Below are 21847 nucleotides of genomic sequence, written 5' to 3'. Positions count from 1 at the left end.
AACCTGTCTGAACCCAGCTTCTTATGTGCTTATGTATTCCATTTAGGATTGACCCATCTACCAGAACAAATAGTCTTGGGCTGAATGGAACCTGGGTCCCTGCAATCTGACATAGGTTATCATGTATCCCGGTCCAAGATTCCTGGACCTTATCACAGGACCGTAGGACATGAAGTAATTGTCCGTCCTCTGTCTTACATTTCCAACAATTTGGTTTGGCTCTTAAACCAAGTCTAAACAATCTGGAGGGACTCCAATTGAGCGAGTTTTAATATTCCTACAGATTCTGTCCCACTCCTTATCATCCAGTGTACTACTCAGATCCCTTTCCAATGTCTTTTTGATGGCTGTCCAGGCTCCATCCCCCAGGTTCTGCATAAGCATAGAATAATACCCAGAAGCCTCATGACCTTATACCATATTTCAACAACACCTTATCTAAACATTCTGGTGCCTTCATGCTGATGAACTGAATCCACAGATGGCCAAGTTGCAAATATCTGATAATTGAGCCTTAGGGATTCCAAATTGCTGTACCACATCCTCAAAGGATTTTAATAATGTGTTTTTCTTTAATAAAAGGGATACGAAGAGACATTTAGTGATAACATTGATTTGAATTCCAAAAATATCTAAGGTTATTAATTATTTCTGCTTCAAACTGTATTTATTTAATAATTATGAAATTATTTATACTTTAAACTGCATATGGTTCAAAGTGTATCTATTGTCATTGTACAAAACAGGGTTGCACAACAAAATGCAGTTGTTGTCCCTTTATGGTACACAAGAAAAACAACACAAAAGCAGTAGCGCATTTAGTGTATGTTTTCAATGCGCATAAGGAGAAATGTAAAAAGCGGCAACAAAAACACTGGTGAATTCTCTGGGCAGATAATTTGGCATTAAAAATTCTTCATCAGGGAAACATTATCTATCAACTTCGTTATAGTTTTAGCATCATTGATGTAAACATTTGTCCATTAAACTTATACAGAATACAGGCTATATGTGTAGTAGGCCTACACAAGTATTTGGGATGGGAAAGAGAATTTGCTTTGCTTTTATCTGTTAACATATATATTAGGCTATTATTGGCTTCCATGTGATGCAGACTCTATCGCATGATCTCTTGATCAATAAATTGTTAGTGATGTTGAATATACAGAAGTGGTTTAAAAAACTTCCCTCACAATTCGGCACACGTGAACCATGGATGAATTGCTAAATGAACCATCATAGTTTGAAATACAGTTTCACTGCCGCTGTTATGTGAACAGGGCGCAGCAGAGCTGCTGAGGAGATGGAGCAAGACTACGTCGCCTCTGCAGCATGTTCAGGTTACAGAGAGTCAGGGCAATACCAATAAAGCAGTCACAAGTGTGGTTACTTTGGGGTATTTTGTCAAAACTCCACGCAGACAACATTCGTTGCAATGAAGAGCCAAAAGCAGCCGCAGTGTGGTTACACTACCTCTGAGACACGCACATGCTCCAGTAACAAAGGCAAAAAGACAAACAATTAAAACAAGAATGTAGCAAAGTTTATGGGAGCTACTGGGTGCCACATCTGCAAAAAAACGGAAAGTGTGAAAATACCCTGTTATTGATTATATGAATAGATTTCACAAATCACACACATCTATCTTTAGTCGCACATGCGGGTGGAACGCTCGCACTGTCGAGCCCTGTGGTGACATTAAGCTGTGCCCTCTTTTTAATGAGATTTTTCTCCACCCAAGAATTCAAGGGTATATTGTCTTCAAGTCTTTAGTTCCTCTCATAATCTGCGTTTTTACATTTAAACATTTTTGCCTTAATTACTTTGAAATCACAATAATAAGGGCCTGCTTTCTTTGTGAGTTTAACTCATATGTCAAGGTTAGTTGTGTTATGTACTAATTACAGTGCAAGCAGACCTGTTTACAGTAGACAAGCTAACAAAAAGAAACCTACTGACACCTGACATCGGCTGTATACATCTGTCACGTAAATACCAGTTACTGGATGTAACTCCAGTTCTTTGAATGAATGAAATGTATCTAAATACATATGTGAATGTATGTTGGGGGTTGTGGACTCAACAATGATTTTATTGCCCTGGGTCCTTCAAACAGGCCAATCCGGCCATGGTTAGCACTTCATGTCATTCATACATTTCATACAATTGGCCTATTATTCAAATGATGGGACCTGGCCAAGTGGGGGAGTAGGTGGGTGCTTGAATATGATGTCACATATTGGCAAATACAGACATTTTTGATCAAATGTGACATTTGCATCTTTTTCAACCCCACTGTTTGACGTTAGGTCCAGTAACATCCCTTTCACATGGCATTCATGTCAAACCACTGATTCTGAGTATGCAGCGTGTTGACACAAGCACAACAAAGCCTGTGTTTTCCAGTCCTGGATCACAGGTTTAATATAGGTCAGGCCCCTAACCACTATACTTGGGAAAAATAGTTTGGACTAGGGCTGGGATGATATGCTTTTGTCCTGATTCGATTCTTTCACGATACATGGATGCCAATTCGATTTGTATTGCGATTTTCATTTATTGCAATTCTAGAAGTGCGATTTTCTTCTTTAACAAAAACAACAGTTGAATAATACACTTCTAGAGGCAATATATCATGAGACATTTCTAAAAACTAACTGTTTTCTAAAAAAAGAATGCACATCACATGGCAGTCAGTCAGTCTGACACTTATTACATTTGTAAAGAAGAACAGGTAACACTTTACTTGAAGGTATCTACATAAGAGTGACATGACACTGTCATGACACAGTCACCCTAACCATAACCATAACCATAACTTGTCATGACAAAACCAAATGACACTTACTAAAAGAAGCATGATGTCATAAACGTTTATGACTTGTTTATAATGTTTATGACACGTTCATGATAGTGTCATGTCACTCTTATGTAGATACCTTCAAGTAAAGTGTAACTGAAGAACATAATGTATTTTCTGCATTTCCTGCTTTCACTCTGTTTTGCTGGAAATGGATATGATTTAGTTGCCATCAGTGGTACCGTATGAACAGAAATATTTGGGTGAATCATTGGTAAATATATAAAAACATATATATATATCTTTATCAATTCTAGGAAAAAGAATCAATTAAAAAAAACGTCTGAAAAAAAAATCACGATATAAACGATTTTCAAACATGTATCTATACTCAAGATATCCATCACAACTCATTTAACTTCTTCATTTAAGATAACTATGTGCTGCAGGAGTTTTTTCACAATGTGGCAAGTTTCACTTGTAGGCTATTAGATGTATTGTATATGTAGATAATAGTGATTGTTTCAGAGGGGGATTTTTAGCTTTAAATTGTAGCCTAGTGAACTGCATCCTATAGCTGGTGAAGATTAACAAATCAAAAAACAGATTATGTTTAATGACTGGCATCCCACACTGTGACACAGTGAATGAGTGAAAAAAAAGAGCAGGATTAAAAAAGGAAATGTAATTAAAAAAAACATCCATCCCTATAACGTCTAATTCTGTAATCCAGTAGCAGTGATGGGAAACAATGAAAGCATTGGAGCTCCCAAAGTAGCCTGACTTTACTCATCAATTGTAGCCTACAGTTGCATATGAAAGTTGTCATTTTCAAATTAAAGCGTTTTACTTGCCTCAGTGTGGTTCGGGGACGCAGAGAAGAGCAGGTCGGTGCGTGGAGGCTGGGCTCGGTCTATTCGTGTGTGTGTGTGTGTGTGTGTGTGTGTGTGTGTGTGAGTGTCACATCACATGTCAGCGCGCAAAGTGACCGTGTGATGACACCAAGCCTCGCGGAGCCCGGCGGAGCCTTGCTGGCTACTCTGCGGTCACACCCATGCACTGACTGCCAGCTGCACTGCACCCTGCGCGCGCGCGCGCTATTATTCACGCACTCTGACTAACACCACAGAAATACTGTACAGTCATCTGCAGGAATTATGTGACTGGGGAAAAAGGGGAATTGAATATCATACACTAAATAGATATATGAATAAAATGTTTAAATAATAGGCCTACAATCTAAAACATTTATGTCGTCAAATGGGTTTGTTAGGATGATGCCACAAAACAAGCCCTGCTGACTCATGCGGTCATGGCTGTGGTCCAGCTATCTGGGCTCCAGATATTATTCTTCATCCTTTCCCTGGTAAGAGCAGCAAAAATACGCGAAGTGATAAAACATTTGTCAGAAAACATAACTTCACACATCGCATTGCAAAACAGAGAACTTTCTCCTCTCCCAGCTGTACAAATTAAATCAGCCACATAAAGGTTCCCCCTGTCTAAAACACAGCACAAGATTTTTGTAAGTGTACAATCAGAAGATAAATACTAAAAAAGGTATAGACCTTAAATGATCATACAATATGCAAGGCAAAAAGAATGCTAAGGGCATCAAAGTGCATAACATTACAATTTGTGAAAATAATGGAGTGTGTGTTAATATTGTTTACTGCATTTTCCATCTGCTCTGAGACCACCTAACTGTATGCCTTGTTGGCTGAGGCACATTGTCAGTACTCTCTAAAATCGGCAAAAAAATAATAATGTCACTTGTAAGAACGTCACGCTGTAAGAATGTATAGTTATTTTGCTGTCAAATACCTATTGTCATCATCAGTCGGAATACAGTGTGTTGCATCTGCAGTCTCCAGTCCAATTTCTAATTTAAATCTTCTGACAAACAAAGATCCAGGGCGCACCCTAGATTGTATTGTAAATATTAGTTTAAGCACACATAATGTAGAAATAAGCACGTAAAGACTAAAGTTAGACCCATTAGCAGCAACCAGAGGGGAGAGAGGGCCTAAGCTATTCTAAAAAAAAATTTAATAAAAAGAAAATAGCCTAATATTTAAAAGTTCTGATTTTATTTTATCATATCATAATTTGACAATCACCATCTAAACAAAATGTTTCTGAGGAAATAATGTTGTCTTCCTTTCAACCTTGAAAAAAACACTTTTTTTGACGATTTTTTATTTCTACGTCCCATATTTTCTGATATAAAACAAAAATTTAAAATGGGTCAATGTGACCCGAAGTCAACACAAGGGTTAAACCTGACTATTCAGTTTGTGTTGGAATGCAAATGGTTAAATGAATAAGCCCCTTTGTCTCCCTGTCAGAATGTTGCTGCCTCTGCAGTTGCTGGGAAGAAAATGTTGAAATGCTTTCAGCTCTGTGATTGGTGGTCCAGCTACACATTAACAGGGCCGAGCTATAGTAATTCAATGAGTGGACTACATTCAACTGACAGAAAAATTGCCCAACCATATCTTCACACTAAATGGGTGGGCTTTGCTTTCACTTACCCTTATGATATGTTTGCTGTGGGGTACAAAAATCACAAGCTAGTGGCAGGGGAAAAACGGCACAGATATTAGCCTGTTGGTTTACGATGGAAGCCGCAAGTAGGACATCGGTGCAAATGTATTGATTATTATGCATATGAGTGTTTTCCCGAATGAAACATAACATATATTGAATAGGCTGCTGCTCCACGCCCTGCTACACCCTGCAGTGCCCTGCAGTGCCCTGCTATGCCCTGCAGTGCCCTGCTACGCCATGCAACTACAATTTCTAGTCATAGTTCCATTATCTTTATTGTGACTATAATTGCCACTGTTCATTACACCCCCAACCAGCACCGTCAAACACCGCCTACCAAGAGCCTGGGTTTTCTCCCTAAGAGTAAGTTTTCCTCACCACTGTCACACTAAATGCTTGCTCTTGGGGGAATTACTTGGGTCTTTGTAAATTATAGTGTGGTCTAGACCTACTCTATCTGTAAAGTGTCTTGAGATAACTCTTGTTATGATTTGATACTATAAATAAAATTGAATTGAATTGTGTCAGTCTAATAATATTATTACCGTTAGGGCTGGGCAAAATGGAGAAAATCCAACATCACCATATTTTTGACCAAATACCTTGGTATTGATATTGCAACGACATTAAAGGCAAATAATAGAACAGCTAGATCTGGTAAGTTCAAAAAATTACTAGGGCTGTCAGCATTAACACGTTAAGGGCCGAGCATAATGCGTTAATTTGTTTTAATCGCATGCCGCCATTTATTAATTTATTTTCACTTCACTCGGCTTCGCGTTGTGCCTAACAGGCTACTATTTTGACCCTTTGCCGCACTTTGCCATACTTCCTCGTAACACATCCTACTGCTGCAGGCTGCAGGCATGATGGAGAAAGACAGCAGCAACACAATCTGAATGGCGCTTTTTATTTTCCAAAACTCCCGGACGGGTCGAAAGCCATATGCACATTGTGTAAAGCCGAATTAAAATATCACCGAAGCACATCAAGCTTGAGCTACCTCCTACGAGCTAAGCATAATAGCCTACAGTTAACGTGACTGGTGACAAGTTGATGCTAGCAAGCTCAGGCAAAGCACTATTTTGGAGAGTGCTACTTGCCGACCTGCGGATGAAAACAAATCCCAAAAAAATACTACCGTTCTTGCAAAATGGGTGGCAACTAACTGTCAGCATCGTAGAAGCATCGTAGAAGACCCGTCTTATACATTGCCGTCGAGGCGGACAGTAGTTTCACGCACGCATACACAGCCTGTACGACACGGAGAAAGCAGCCCAACTGGAACTGCTGCAAAGTGATGCAAGGTGATCACTGGACGTCAGTGAGTAATCAAAATTATTTAGGAGTTACTGCACACTATATTGACTCTAGATTCAAATGTGTGACTAGATTCACACATTTTCTTTTGTTTACAGTAAATAAATAAATAATAAACAAATACAAATCTTAAAATCAAGTTCATAAAGTCACTTTCTTTGCATTCATTTGTTTCCCAATCAAGATACACTGGTAAGAATTGATTTCCATTGTTAATATGTACTTAAAAACAGTTCTGAAATGCAAAATAATAGAATTTTAATCATGTGATAACACATGTGATTAATCGCGATTAACTATAGAAATTCAGCGATTAATTGCAATTAAAAAAAAATAATCATTTGACAGCCCTAAAAATTACATCACATTACTGTAATGGAGCCTTTAAAATCAGGAAAAGACAATAATGTCATATAACGATTTTACGATATCCAAAATCTAAGACGATACCTAGTCTCATATCACGATAGATATATCGATATATTGCCCAGCCCTTTTTACTGTATATTATTGTTTGTGGTGGTGCTTTCCAAAAAAACGAATGGTGTGCATGCCGTCATGATGTGTAGGCACAGGACATTTGTGTGCCAGGAGGGAGTGGCTGTCATGTGTTCTGCACCCCAGCTGCTGACTTCCGCTTCAGTGCACACACAGCTTGTGTGATGATGCGATTATTTGTGAGGAGGATTTGCATTTTGCTTAAGAAATTAGCGACTTTCTTTTTGGTGATAACTCTCTCGTGCTGTTTACCTGTTGCATTTCTGAGACTGGAGTAGTCTTAATTTTTGTATCAGAGCTAGAATTGTCGTAAGCAACGTTTGCAGTGCTATAACAGAAGATACAGAAGGCTGGTAGTTTGCTATCTTTTCTGATGAGGGAAGGGGTGTCAGAGGGCCAAGGTTTAGGAGTCACGGTTTGCTACTGGCAGCAACATTAAATAGACTACAATAAATACAGTACAGTATTTGATTTGTCTATTACGAATGGTCCTTCTCAGAGCCTCTTGCTTGATGCATATTTTAGTGTTCTATTCTGTCGATTATTTTCTCGATCAATCTATAAGTTGTTTGGTCTGGATGTTAGAAAATGGTGGAAAACGTGTTTCCCAAAGCCCTAGATGACGTCTTCAAATGTCTCGTTTTGTCAACAACTCAAAGATTGTCATGGTTCAGAGAATGTTGGACCCAGACAGCCAGGCAAAATTAGTGAGCTTGAAGATTTAATAAATGAAAATCCATACAAACAAAAGGTGTCCAGAAAACAGCAGCCAAAAAACAGGAATCACAGAAAACAGCAAGACAGAGACAAAACAGATAGACCACCACACAAACTCCAACAGAGAAATAATAACCAGACAACAGATAAAGAAAAACAGAGACTAAATACAAGAGGTAACGAGGAAACAAGAGACAGGTGACATGAGCACTCAGTAACAGGTGAAACCAATCAGGGTGGGGCAGACAATAACAAAAGGCGGGAAAACACAATGTAGGAAGTAAAACAAGACATGACAAGGGAGAAAAACAGACTACCAAAATGAAACAGGAAACAGAACAAATACACAATCATAACAAAGATATTTAGCTTTCTGTCACAGAGGAGTGAAGAAATTAGAAAATATTCACAATTAAGAAGCTAGAATCAGAGAATTTATGCTTTTTTTCAAATAAATTACGCAAACCGATTAACTGATTATCAAAATAGTTGACGATTAGTTTAATAGTTGACAACGAATTGATTAATCGATTAATCTTTGCAGCTCTAGACACAACCAAAAAGATATGATGCACAGGCAACCATATGGTGAAGACATACATTTATTACAAATAACTAATAATATTGTTCAAAGTCTGTACAGTGATGAAATGAGAAAGAAAGAAGGAGCACTATTTGAATAAAAAAGAGCACTATTTGAATAAAACGTTAATACAAAATTGCCCAAGAAAAGGGCAAAATGTCTAGTAACAGGCACAAAAATAACATTTTAAAGGAACTAAAACAAAACCTTTTTGGTGTGTTAGCCCCTAAGGCCCTGATCCAACGGAGCGCATTTTAGCAGCTTGGGGCGGCTTTTTGTAATTGTATTACATTCATTGTATTTTCAATGAGAGTTAAGAGTTTCGCTCTCTGCTTTGTGCATTGCTGAGCGCCTCACATTTTTGCAACAGCTCCCTTAACGTTTGAAAAAACGTCAACTCAAACCTGAAAGGCGCCCAAAATAATTAACTTTACAGCAAAATAATGGTTGGCTAAGGACAGGTGATTCGTTGGTTGCCTAGCAAGCCTAACAAAAAACGCAGTGGATGCGCCTCCCATTTTGCAACCTGAAAAAGTGCTGTCTGATCGTGGCCTAAATCAGCAGTTAGCGAGGTGCCTTCCTGCTGGCAAAGACATTTATAACATCATCATAACAGATCTGGCTACCAACCTGGAGGTTGATGCTTATTACTGCCACTGAGGTGGTCCTCTATGGCTACCTAGGCCATAGAGGATCTCAAGTAAGTTCTTATTCGTTTTTGACTGTCCTGTCATCACCAGCAGCAGTGTTGCAGCAGCAAGTTGATGGACCTGCTATGACATAAAGAAAATAGGGTTTGTAATCTACTAGTCTACTTAGGCCCCGATCAGCCAGAGGGCATTTTTTTCTGCAAAGGCACTCTGTGTGAACAGGGCCTTATTCTTCCAAATGCAGAAAACTGAACTCACTTCAGTGCACCTGCTCTAACAAAATACTTAATAAAGCTGGATGCAACCAGCATGTTAAAAAACTACATTCATGTAATAAACTCAGTTAGGCTTACCTGATAAAAATTCTGAATATTAAACTCCAACATTTGTAAACATACCCATATGAAAAAGGTCTATACAAATATAATAGGAATTGCACAAGGCATTAACAAAACATTAGTTTGTAGGGGCGACCTCTAGCTCACCCATTAGAGTGTGCGCCCCATGTAGGCTGAGTCCTTTGCAGTGGCCCGGGTTTGAATCCGACCAGAAGCCCTTTTCTGCGTGTCATCCATTCTCTCTCCGCCCTTTCCTGTCTATCACTGTCACTATTGAATAAAGGGAAAGGCCCCCAAAAAATAATCTTAAAAAAAACATTAGTTTGTAGATCTGAACTAGCATATAAAAGATAAGCAAGTTAGAGAGCTATCATTAGCTAGTGGATAATTAGTCTCGCATTGCCAGACCTTCCTCCACAGCGCTGCAGCCGAGGGTCTGGCTAGTCCACACAGCATTCCGGGATGGTAGAACAACATGCTCTGGTTTACTGGCTTTTCTTTAAACCAATCACAATTGTCATGGGCGGAGCTAAGCCCCTGTGCCGCTACAAAATAGCCTCAGGAAGGAACTTGTTTTGGTGGAACATGTGTATGCTGAAAGGTTGTTTTAGTTGTGCAACAGAAAACTCAGATTGGACAGATAGTCTAGCTAGCTGTCTGGATTTATAATAATAAATAATAATAATAATAATAATAATAATAGTAGCAGTGGGCGTCGAGGAAACCACAACAGCAGATGCAATCACGGTGCCAACACAATCCGAGGAAATCTGCAAGATGAGAATGCACAAAGTCTCTGGGATTTAGGGGAGGTAGTGATTTGTTCAGTGTTCTAGGTAGTTTTTATTAAGGTTTTATTAAGGTTCATGCCTATGGTATACATCATTGTATTTTATATGAAAGTGTTGGGTGGTCTTCTCTCCAAGAAAGACATGATACTCACTGGTATCTCTTTATCTGTAAGGCTGTTATTGGAAAACCATCTTACCTTATGAAACTTCTCTGTTACTCAGCGGAACATTATCAGACTTGCTCTGCTGACTGGCTGTTACGTCATGTTCAACAAGCTCGGTCTGAACTTGGAAAAACTGCTTCGTTTTAGTACACCGACTCCTGGAAAAAATTACAGCACTTTCTTAAAATCAACTCAATTGTGCCTCTTGGACAATGTAGCAATCTGGTTTTAAACCTGCAAACTTCTTGTTGCACCTGCTTTACATAATTATATTTTCTTTTGCATCCATATTATCCTAATTTATTTATCAAATAACTTTCCAATTCTGAATGTTTATTGTCTTTCTATATTTCTTATGATTGAACTTTGTGTTGTTGTTCTGTATTTGTCTTTGTAATCTGACTCAACAGCTATTGTACACCCATGAACTTGTTTGGAGAGAACAAACAAAGACACAGCAGACAGAATGGTGGTTTTTTGAGACCTTAACTCTTTATCCCATCTCCTTGTTTGGAGTAGAGAACAAACAAGGAAACAGGATGAAGAGGTGACATTTTCCTAGCAGTAGATAAGGATGGGTGAGAAGGTGAAGGTGTACCAACTGGTTTGACGATATAACAAAATGACCTCTTTCTTGAAAACAGGAAAAAAGGCTGTGTCAGACATCACTCACCATTCACTAATGCACTACTCCCTATAAAATGGACACAGTAGTTTACTCTATGGTGAGCACTACGTCAATATTTCAGACACTTATTTATGTGGTAAGGCCACTCTTACCACATAAATATGAGTCTGGCCACTCTCCATAGACAAGTGTTAACTTCCTTGAAGGCGGGTACTCTGTTGAAGTTTAAAACTATTGGATCTGCCCAGAGCCACTCTGGATCTGCCATAACCAATCACTAACGTTTGGTCGTGACGTTGGCTTAGCATCGCTAGCGTTTGCCTTCGCCAACTCCTTCACTACTAACGGAGCGAGCTGGAAAATCAAACTTTTCCCAAACCCCGTGGGGAGGATGGCCACAACGTCATGGCCACCAACAAAACTCAAAGATTGTTCTTGCTCGGGCTTTAACGTCTGGATATTTGGCAGCGTTGCCACAACGGACCGAATGGCTTCGCTCGCATCTTTCTCCGCCGCAATTACGGAACAACAACTCAAACTAGCACACATCCTCAATGTCATCGTTCTCATCCACTCCCTCTGTTCGCTGATTAGACCGGTAAAGGTTTGGCTGGAGAATACCCAAGAATATACTGAAAGCCCAGACGTAGTACTGAAGGAAAATGAAAATTGAACGGAAGTACGTAGGAGGGCGAAGCCAGGCTAGTGTAGATTGGCACAAAGGTAATTTTTTGCATTTATAAAATATGATGAAATGCATTGTGGGATTGTTAGCTTTTTAGTTCTATCATTGGAATTTTTGAGGGCACTACACAGCAGATACGCTCAGAATTCATTTGCTGAAATAAAAGCGTGGAGGCCTTACTTATAGGCACGGTGATGTCAGAATGGTAACATGCTCACAGTGACAATGTTAACATGCTGATGTTTAGCAGCTATGTTTGCCATGACTGTGTCCAAATCACTCCCTGTTTCCTATATAGTGCACTACATTTCCTGTCCACCAGTTTATTTGAGTGTCCAAAAATGTATGCAATTGGGAAAGATCACAAAATGTATTTGCAAAACTCATTGGTTAGTTGTCATCACTCATGAATCATTTTCTATGGCAGTGGTTCTCAACCTGGGGGTCAGGACCCCCAAGGGGGTCGCAAGTACATTTCTGGGGGTTACCAGATGGTTGGGGAGAAAGGCTAGGTGCTAGCTGCTAAAACTAAACTTCTGTTAAAGCAAAGCATTATTTGTATTAATCAGAGCATTTGTCAAATCAAATCACTCAAATTCAGCAGGGGGAGACGTGTAGAAACAGCTGTTTCCAACGGTTTGCAGCTCCCTTTCGTTGTCGATAGGGGTGAGGGGGGTCTAAACACAAACCTCATTACTCTGGGGGGTAACCTCGAAAAGGTTGAGAACAACTGTTCTATGGTACACGAGAAACATACTGTTTGAAAACTAAACATAAACTCCATTATTGTGTGACTGTCCATAAACTGTTTCAGTAATTATTTTCCACAGAGGGCAGCAGTCAGGAGGAAAATGTAACACTGGAAGATACAGTACTTGGATAAGCCACTATTCCCAGTAGTAGTTTACTGCTACTAGTTACTTATAAGCCTACTCCTACTACTAACATATGTATTATTTGCTAGTGTTACTAATACGATGACTTTTACAATTAGAGCTACAGCATCTACTGTACTGCAGATCTGCAATTATCAAGATAAACAAAGCATTTGTAATTCAAAAAAACACTGTTTCCCAGCATCAACATTTTATTTATCAAAGAAAATGGACCATTGGCCCCATTACCAGCCTTACTGTTGGTTTGTATCAAATAAAATGCTGGTTTGCAGCCAAAAAAAAATACAATTAACATCATTCATACTTTCACAGACTACAAAAATGGACACATTGTCACAGTATTTACAGAATTTAAGACCCATACTGCTTTCAATAAAGTCGGAATTCTGTCATTTCTTTACACAGTGACATATATTCCACCTCCTTCCATCCTGCCATATTACTGTCAATTGTCATATTGGCCCAAACATAATACATTCTGGAAAGTACGTTTTAAATAGGGAGGGTTGTATTATATATATTGAGGACAAGACATTTACGTATTCGCGTCAGATTGTTTTTTTAGAATGGGGAGAGTACTGGTGTAATGCTGGCTCCTACAGAGAGTGATGCATTATGGGTTGTTTGAAGCCTTAATGTTCACTGTCAAGGGGACTGTCTTCTTATAATCAGGGTTTTCTAAAATTTGGAGCCGATATGCTATCTGATTAGGTAAAAGTCTATTGAGACACCTGTGAAGTTCAAGATACTGACATAAGATCTCCCTTTTACAGTAGTTTGTTTCTATGAGGCATTATCTACTTGATCCCAATGAAATCCTAATGGTCTATTAAATATGTCATTGACATAAACCCTTCAGCTAAATGAACTCCTGTTAACACTGTGTACTGCCTACTAAAGGAGAGAACACTGTGACTGATCTGAACACTACAGTACAGACCAGTCATAGTAACAGTGATTCACTGAGCAATCGCATAAGCTTTGGACACATTTAAAGTCATTTTGTGTCTTTTTTTTTTTTTTTTTAATGGGATCTTTTAAGTTATTGTCATTGTTGCAGTCTATATTTTGTTTCACAATATTCATTCTCAGTGTCTTTTTATAATCTACCACTCACTGAAGTCGAAGGTTTTCAAATTCGACACATAGCAGCTTTAAAACACAGTAGCTGATTTCTAATTATCAACTTGAACAGAACTGAAAATAGAACCAAAATATAAAATAAATATCAGGAAACTTTCTTCTGTACAATTCTCATTCTGTGAGCATTAACGTCAGGGCCACTAGAGACGGTTTAGCAGTCACGCCAACATCCTGAGATTAGTCCACTTTTTTTGGCTTGCGATTCTTCCACATGATAACTGCAGTGAAGGCCCCTGTGGAGAAGATAAGAGTGGTAATAACATTGACACTACACACATTGTCACGCCACGTTTAATATGTAGAGCATTTAGAGGGTTATCTGCAGACTGCTTTGTTTTAGACAGTCTACTCACCTATACAGAGGAGCAGTATTACTGCTGCAATGCCAGGCAGAATGACTGAGTATTCCCGAGGAAGAAAATATTTGTGCAGTACGTGATCACTGTCCACGAAAGGCTGAAAAAAAAAAAAGCACATCATATATATATATATATCATTTAAAAAGTTTTCTTAAACATGCTTTTAAAAGACTGAAATTGCTATTAAAATGCAATCATATAAAACATGTAGGGTAATTATGCATGTAATAATAATATTAAGTGAGACAGTAAAAGCATTAAGGTGGTGGTGGCCTTTCAAATGATCCTGCAAGGGTAGTCTCGCTTTGCCAGACCTTCCTCCACAGCGCTGTGGAGGAGGGTCTGGCTAGTCCACACAGCGTTGTGTGATGGGAGAAAAACGTGCTCTGGTTTATTGGCATTTCTTTAAACCAATCACAATTGTCATGGGTGGCACTAAGCCACGGTGCCACTGCAAAATAGCCTTGGGAAGGAACTTGTTTCGGTGGAACATGTACGTTCAAAAGTTGCTACAGAAAACTCAGATTGGACAGATAGTCTAGCTAGCTGTCTGGATTTACCCTGCAGGGATCTGAGGAGCAGTTAACCATAATCCTCATAAATCCACCGGAGTTTGAAATTCCAACACAAAGAAAGAAGAAGGTAACGTCCGGCCGAAAAGAGTGAAATCCGGTGGAATTTCCGGCGGCAATGGAGCAATCCCGGAAGTCGAACGTCGTGGATATAGACTACTGCAGGGGTAAAAATGTGCTTACTTAAATCATTTTGACATGTATTTTGACAGCCTCCCTCCTTTTGGTTGTTCTATAAACTGTACTGTGTGGACACAGCAGAATGGTTTTAGAAGGAAGAAAAAAAAGGTTGAGGTCTCTTATAAGGGTTTTAGGGACGTAAACAGAACCTACCAGGATGATGACCCAGACAGAGTAGTATGTGAACAACAGGAGGCTGAAGACAACAAGACTCATGCCAACTGCTTGATCCACTCCTGTAGCCTGAATGTAAAAAAAGATCAAAAGAAAAACTGAGCAGAAGGCATTTGGGTGTTGTTATATGCGGCATAACTTTAAATCAATTATTTGAAATATTGTCCAGATGAACTTGAATGAATGTGGGACAACAGTGTAGATAACTAGGGCTGAGCAATTAATCGAATTTTGATCGCATTTTCGATTTTGGCTCCAAGCGATCACAAAAACCATATAATCCAGAAAAACATTTCACACATTACATCTGCAAGTAAACTCTTATTTTGTCTTGTTTTCTGAATGACACACACACTTTCGCCCCTACCGAAGGCTAAACTTACTCAGAAAGTCAATGTTAGATTATTTATTCAACGGGAAAAGTATTACATTTCAAGGTGTTTTCACTGTTGATTTGTTTAACTGTTTTTCTACTTCTTTTTAAGATAATGTTTTGGGCATTTTAGGCGTTTATTTGTACAGTACAGCTGAAGACATGCAGAGAGAGGGGGGGAACGACATGCAGCAAAGGGCCGCAGGTCGGAGTCGAACCCGCAGCTGCTGCGTCCAGGAGTACACCTCTATATATGGACGCACGCTCTACAAGGTAAGCTACCCAGGTGCCCTGTTTTACTCTTTTTCAAGTTCAATAAAGGCATCTTTCCAAAAGTCAATGAGTAGTCAATGATATTGTGTTAAATAATCCTGATTTCAATATTGACCAACATAACAGGTTGTTTTTTTTTTCCCATAATCGAGCAGCCCTAGGTGCTACTAGCTGAATAATCTTTAACTTAAAGGGGTGATAGAATGATTATATAGGGTATTTCACACTGTTCCTTAAGGTCTCCTAATAGGGTATGTAACATTGGTTGGGCTGAAAATTGCCCGGTTGCTATTTTATGGGCCCTTATGCATCCCTGTGTTTTGGCTCTATTTGGAACGAGAGCTTTTCTTCCAAATATGGTATGCTCATGAATATTTAGATGAGCTGCGCGCTGATTGGTTGAGGAACCACATACACATACATTGGAGACGAGACAGCAGGTCTCATATTTCAGACACTGCAATGTTTCGTTACTAACTTCACTTCTGAGACTTTTTTTATGCGAGAAATCAATATAAAGCTCACATATGGGCCGTTTCACGACAACTGATGGCTAATTGCAAATTTGGGAAGACGTGTCGGACTTCAGGAGGTCCACAGTCTGACGAGACAGCGGCAGCCCCGCTGCGCTCCATACCCAGGAGAAAGTCACCGTTTCTGGGTTACTGGACAACTGGGGCTCGGGGCTCCGCGGAGCTGGCCGGCATAACTATAGTATATTTACAGTTTGAATTTCGTCACGCCACTTATATAACAGCTACCCTAAGGTCTTACAAAGCTAACGCTTGTGTCCGATTTCAATTTAATGCATTTTTGTGAATTTGAGGGGTTTCGTTAGCTGCTGGTGTCCCTTCCATCCTATGGGCTAGCTGCAGGCCCTGGAGCTCCATTAGGGCCTTGGCATTTGCCTCAGCGCAAGCTGGGCTGCATCTAGTGTATAAAGGCTCTTATACACTAGACGCAATGCACTGCCGTTGGCTGCTGCTCACATTGCAATTTAACAACAAGTAGAACTATTCAGAGGTTATTGGGCCCGTCCAGTTTAACTCCACATACTGTTGTGTTGATGTAGTTTATTGTCAAAATGTTCGCTTTCTTCCAAGTCGACTATTAAACGAACAGCTCCACCAAAAAACGTCACCGCAGTGGGTCCGTTCTAATTGGACAACGTTCAACTTGTCAGTTCTGTCAGCTCATCGTCCTGATATCAAACCTCTTGAAACATTAAAATGGTAAGTGAGTCAATGTAATATAATATAAATTGGAAATAGTTATCTATCTACAGGAGGTAACCCACTCCCTCTGTGCGTCTGCCGCCTGGAGGTACCCCTCGGCACTGCTGCGATACGCTGCGTTGTGTTAGATGTTAGGGGTGAAGTGCAGAGAGAAGGGGGCACGGGACGCTGGGTTGAAGATTGTGGCTGAGACCATCTGGTTTTATTGTCACAGAGAAGGCTGGTTCCCTCATCCCCTAAACGGAGTACATATAGTTTTAAAACAAACACGGCGGCCTACACAGATCAAGTGTAAACTACGGTGTCTCGTAAGGTACAAAGAAGCGAAAATTGCTAAATGCATCTGTTACAGTGATGGCAACAGTGCCGCCTAGTGGCCTACTTAAGGCTACTACCTTACATAATCATAGATGTAATGATAGTAAATATATTGTCAGGTAAACATTTTTCTTAGGGGGGTTGTTGTTCGGACAGACCTGCCCTCACTGCTAAAAAAAAAAATCCTAAAGGAAACACTGAGATGGATTGAAAAACGCCGCTATCCGTGATGTCCTAAACTATAGAACAAACTCCATTCACATATCTGTTAGTTAACAGTTGATTTGCTTATAAATTTGCAAACATACGCATGTCGCACAACATCAGATACATTTAGTTCATGAATTAACAATGCTACATTGAAACGGCGTCAAATCTATTAATGTTAGTTTATGTTACATGAATGACTTGCGAAGGAACGTTTTGGGAAAACCTGTTGTAAAGTTGAGGGAATCGTGATTAACAAGTTGTTTACGGGTTATGTACAAGTGCAAGTTAGTTAGTTAATTACATTTGCTATAAACTAAAACGCGAATTATAATTGATTTAACGCCAACTACAGAGCCAACGTTGACGTTATAAACTAACATTATTGTATATAAGATGTTTCTCATAAACGTGAAGATTAACGTTAGCTAGCTAACAGTTACTGTCTATAACGTTAGCTAGTTAACTATGCTTTAGCCAGCGTAGCTTCATTATCGGATGAAACAGGCCAAAGATTTAGTCTGCTTATCAGTCAGTTAACGTTATAGCTTCAAAGAGCTGCAATACATCCACTTGTTTAAGTTTAATCAGTTTATCTTTCTTACCATTTCTGTTTGCTGACGTTTCCTGCTGTTCTTCTTCCTGTTGATAAATCCGGCTGACAAGATGGATCGGAGGGTCTCTGCTGCCCCCTACTGGTTGACCTGCAAAAACACTTTATAATGATAATGAAGCTACTGCAACTTCATGTACAGTGGCCTATGTATGATACAGACCCGTAGCCAGACTAGTAGAAGGTTGTTGTTTTTTTTAAAAGTGGACCTTATTGCAGTTTCCCTCTATTTGTATTTACTTATGAGTTTCAAATACTTTATTTTGGTGACTTCTTATACACTAATTTGTGCTGGATTAGCTTGTCTGATGGTATCTTAACAAGTACGCTTTTTGATGCACTGAATATCAGAATCAGAATCAGCTTTATTTGCCAGGTATGAGGACACATACGAGGAATTATACATTGCTCACAATGTGCTTACTCATACAAAACAAACAACAAAAACAAACAATATATACACACTATAAACAGAAACAATACAGACAGGTTGAGGCAGTAGTGCAATGAAGAGTGCAAAGTGTGCAGGAGTAAATTATTTTTGTGATAAATTATTATTATTTTAATTATGGAGCATAGTGCAAAGGATGCTGGAATAAATAAGTATTATGTTATTATATAAGTATTCTATTACAATATGAACAGTATGAACAGCTCTGAAATAGAGAATGATTAATAAATAATAAGTGGAACCAGTAAACAGGTGCTGATTAGAGACAGTGTTGCTGGGTTATTGCACAGGAATTGAACCTGACACTGTGAGTCAGAAGTCAGCTGTTCATCAGAGTGATGGCTTGTGGAAAGAAACTGTTCCTGAGTCTGTTGGTTTTGGCGTACAGTGCTCTGTAGCGCCTACCAGAGGGGAGAAGCTGGAACAGGTTGTGTCCGGGGTGAGATAGGTCTGCAGTGATGTTTCCTGCCCGTTTCCTGACTCTGGAAGTGTATAAGTCATGAATGGAGGGCAGGTTGGCACCGATGATTTTTTTCTGCAGTCCTAACTGTCCGTTGTAGTCTGCTCCTGTCCTTTTTGGTGGCAGATCCGAACCAGACAGTGATGGACGTGCAGAGGATAGACTGGATGATGGCTGTGTAGAAGTGGATCAGCAGCTCCTTAGGCAGGTTGAGCTTCCTGAGCTGTTGCAGGAAGTACATCCTCTGCTGGGTCTTCTTGATGATGGTGTCAGTGTTGGGCTCCCACTTTCTTTAGGTCCTGGGATATAGTGGATCCCAGAAACCTGAAGGATTCCACAGCAGACACAGGGCTGTTGAGTATGGTGATGGGGGGGGAAGAGTGTAGGGGGGCTCGATCATCTCCACAGTTTTGAGCTTGTTTTGAGCTTGTCCCGGATGAGGCCGATGACCGTTGTGTCGTCAGCGAACTTCAGGAGTTTAACAGATGGGTCTCCTGAGGTGCAGTCATTGGTGTAGAGGGAGAAGAGCAGTGGGGAGAGCACACACCCCTTGGGGGGCGCCAGTGCTAATAGTCCGGGAGCTGGATGTGATGTTTCTCAGCCTCACCTGCTGACTCCTGTCAGTCAGGAAGTTTGTGATCCACTGACAGGTGGAGGCTGGCACAGTGAGCTGGGTGAGTTTGGTGCTGAGGATGTCTGGGATGATGGTGTTGAACGCCGAGCTGACGTCCACGAACAGGATCCTTGCACATGCCCCTGGAGAGTCGAGGTGTTGCAGGATGTAATGCAGTCCCAAGTTGACTGCATCATCCACAGACCTGTTAGCCCTGTAGGCAAACTGCAGGGGGTCCAGCAAGGGGACTGTGATGTCCTTCAGGTGGGCCAACACCAAAATATATTAACTACAATGTTGTCAAATTGCTTTCCAAGATCATGTACCACTGTGTTTAGTCCAAACGCATGCAGCCCACGCCTCAAACATTTTGTTATGAGTGCATAAAGTTAGTTGCGTGGTTGTTGATACATTAGACGTTAGATTGTTCCTGTTATGGGGTTGGTGTGTTTTATCTTATTTTGGTAGTCTGTTTCTGTTCTGTATTTTGCTCAGTTTCCTGTTTTATTTTGATAGTTTAGTTTTCTGTCTTGTCTAGTCTGGTTTTACTTTGTCTTGTGTTTTCCCACCTTTTTTGATTGTTCTGCCCAGCCCTAATGTGTTTCACCTGTTTCCCAGCCCTTGCGTCACCTGTCAGCTTTCCCTAACAGAGGTCAGATCATTCTGTTAGGGAAAGCTGGAGAAAATGTGGACCCAAAATGCAGAGGCGGAAACTGAGGAACGTTAGATGATTTAATAAAAATAAAAGTATACAAGTAAAACAGAAACTAAAACACGCAAACAAACTGAAGACAAAACACACGGGAATGCAAAACTGGCTACAAGACACACACAATGATCTGACTCAGGACAAGGGGAACACAAAAACTAAATACACAGGTTAACGAGGTAACACAAGACAGGTAAACTCAACTCACTCAACTAAACTCGAGATAAGATAATTACGTTTTCTAAAGAGTCCATCATATGTTTTTAATCCTCTGTGTCCTCTTTGGTTACAAGCAACTGCATGGAAGAGGGGTGGGGGCTGTGCGCGATCACAGAAGGCTTGGTCATGGATGCGCTGTTGTCATTTTATCTTCTGTTTCAATCAAATCAGCTTTAAAATGATCAAATTAATTCATAATGTAATTTTTCATTTCACATGCATTTTCTTCATCTCCATTTTTATCAATTAACTTTTGTTACTTCCACCACTCAGATTCCATGCTTTACCATTTTATTTGGTTTACGCAAATCATAATTCATTGCTCCACTCTTGATGTGCCTTTTATATACATTTCCCTGCATTTCAATACAAGGAGAGAAAACAAATCTGGAGTTACAATATGTATATGTTCATGTACATACATAATCACAACCAATAACTTTTGAGGACAACAAAAGTGTACCAAACATGTAGACAGAAAGGTGTTTATTTAACATATTCATGCTAAGAGAAGTGTTTTATATATGCATTTATTATAATTCTACTAATTTGACAAGTGTAGGTCCAATTTGTATTTAATAAGTTACAAAACTTAAAATAATGTTTATTCTTTTTACCAAAATCTCATTCCTATGCAAATTAAATCAGTATTACAGCTATAAATGCAATACAATCCTAATGTTATTATGCAACAATTCTGTTTAATTTCAAATGATCAGGTAGGGGAAAACATTTTCACCACATGCAAAGAGACATTTGTATAAATGTAATTAATAAGGTCACAGGTTACACACGGTCCAGTACAAAAGTATTTTAGAAGAAATCACAGTAGTAGACAATTCACCAATACAACGGTTCCCTTTACTGTATATCTCTCATGACCACACCCTAATGGCTCCTTATCCTTTCTCACATAAAATATTAGCTTTTACATATAAGTCTGTACACATCTGTAGACCAGCCTGCTGGTCTGAAAATATATTGGATGGTTACATGTGTAACCATGGTTTTTGAATGAAACTCCACATACTCTATCAGTACAGAGAGGGACTGGGCCCATGTATACTGTAGAGCAGTGTTTCTCAAATTGGGGTATGCGTACTCCTAGGGGTACTTTAGAGTACTGCAGGGGGTACGTGAGACAAGGTCAGAAACAAGACTCTGACTGAATGTTGATGTTGCTCTGTGTCTGTTGAATGTGAAAATAGAAAACTGTTTGCTAACATATTAGCCTTTGCAATTTAGCTTTGGTTGTGACATAGATAATAAACATATGTTAATCTGGCCAAAGTTTGAAAGAGCTCCTAGGTGAGCAAGCAAGTACATCA

The 21847-nt window shown here is 39.6% G+C and overlaps 2 protein-coding genes across 3 annotated transcripts in view; both read right to left on the bottom strand.

The window, feature by feature from the left end:
• pip5kl1 (phosphatidylinositol-4-phosphate 5-kinase-like 1) overlaps positions 1-3839 on the bottom strand; it is a 57943-nt gene extending 54104 nt beyond the window's left edge. Inside the window, exon 1 of the mRNA XM_078272014.1 lies at positions 3655-3839. The gene's annotated coding sequence lies outside the window, so the exon portion shown is untranslated. The remainder of the gene's footprint in view (positions 1-3654) is intronic.
• Positions 3840-12793: 8954 nt separating this feature from the next.
• Positions 12794-18135, bottom strand: dpm2 (dolichyl-phosphate mannosyltransferase subunit 2, regulatory). 2 transcript variants are annotated; one of them, XM_078271934.1, is made up of 5 exons: positions 18060-18091; positions 16992-17165; positions 15028-15117; positions 14117-14219; positions 12794-13996 (listed from the first exon to the last, which is right to left on the bottom strand). In XM_078271934.1, exons 3-5 carry the CDS (start codon positions 15088-15090, stop codon positions 13941-13943), a joined length of 222 nt encoding a protein of 73 aa, XP_078128060.1. In that variant the 5' UTR covers positions 15091-15117; positions 16992-17165; positions 18060-18091; the 3' UTR covers positions 12794-13940. The 2 variants fall into 2 exon arrangements, with proteins under 2 accessions (XP_078128060.1, XP_078128058.1); XM_078271932.1 differs by lacking the exon at positions 16992-17165 and having other exon boundaries at positions 18060-18135.
• Positions 18136-21847: the final 3712 nt, after the last annotated feature.

Source organism: Sander vitreus, chromosome 16, assembly GCF_031162955.1.
Source record: "Sander vitreus isolate 19-12246 chromosome 16, sanVit1, whole genome shotgun sequence".
NCBI classification, from domain to species: Eukaryota; Metazoa; Chordata; class Actinopteri; order Perciformes; family Percidae; genus Sander; species Sander vitreus.
The sequence above is the reverse complement of the archived record's forward strand: the minus strand, read 5'-3'. Positions and strand labels throughout refer to the sequence as shown.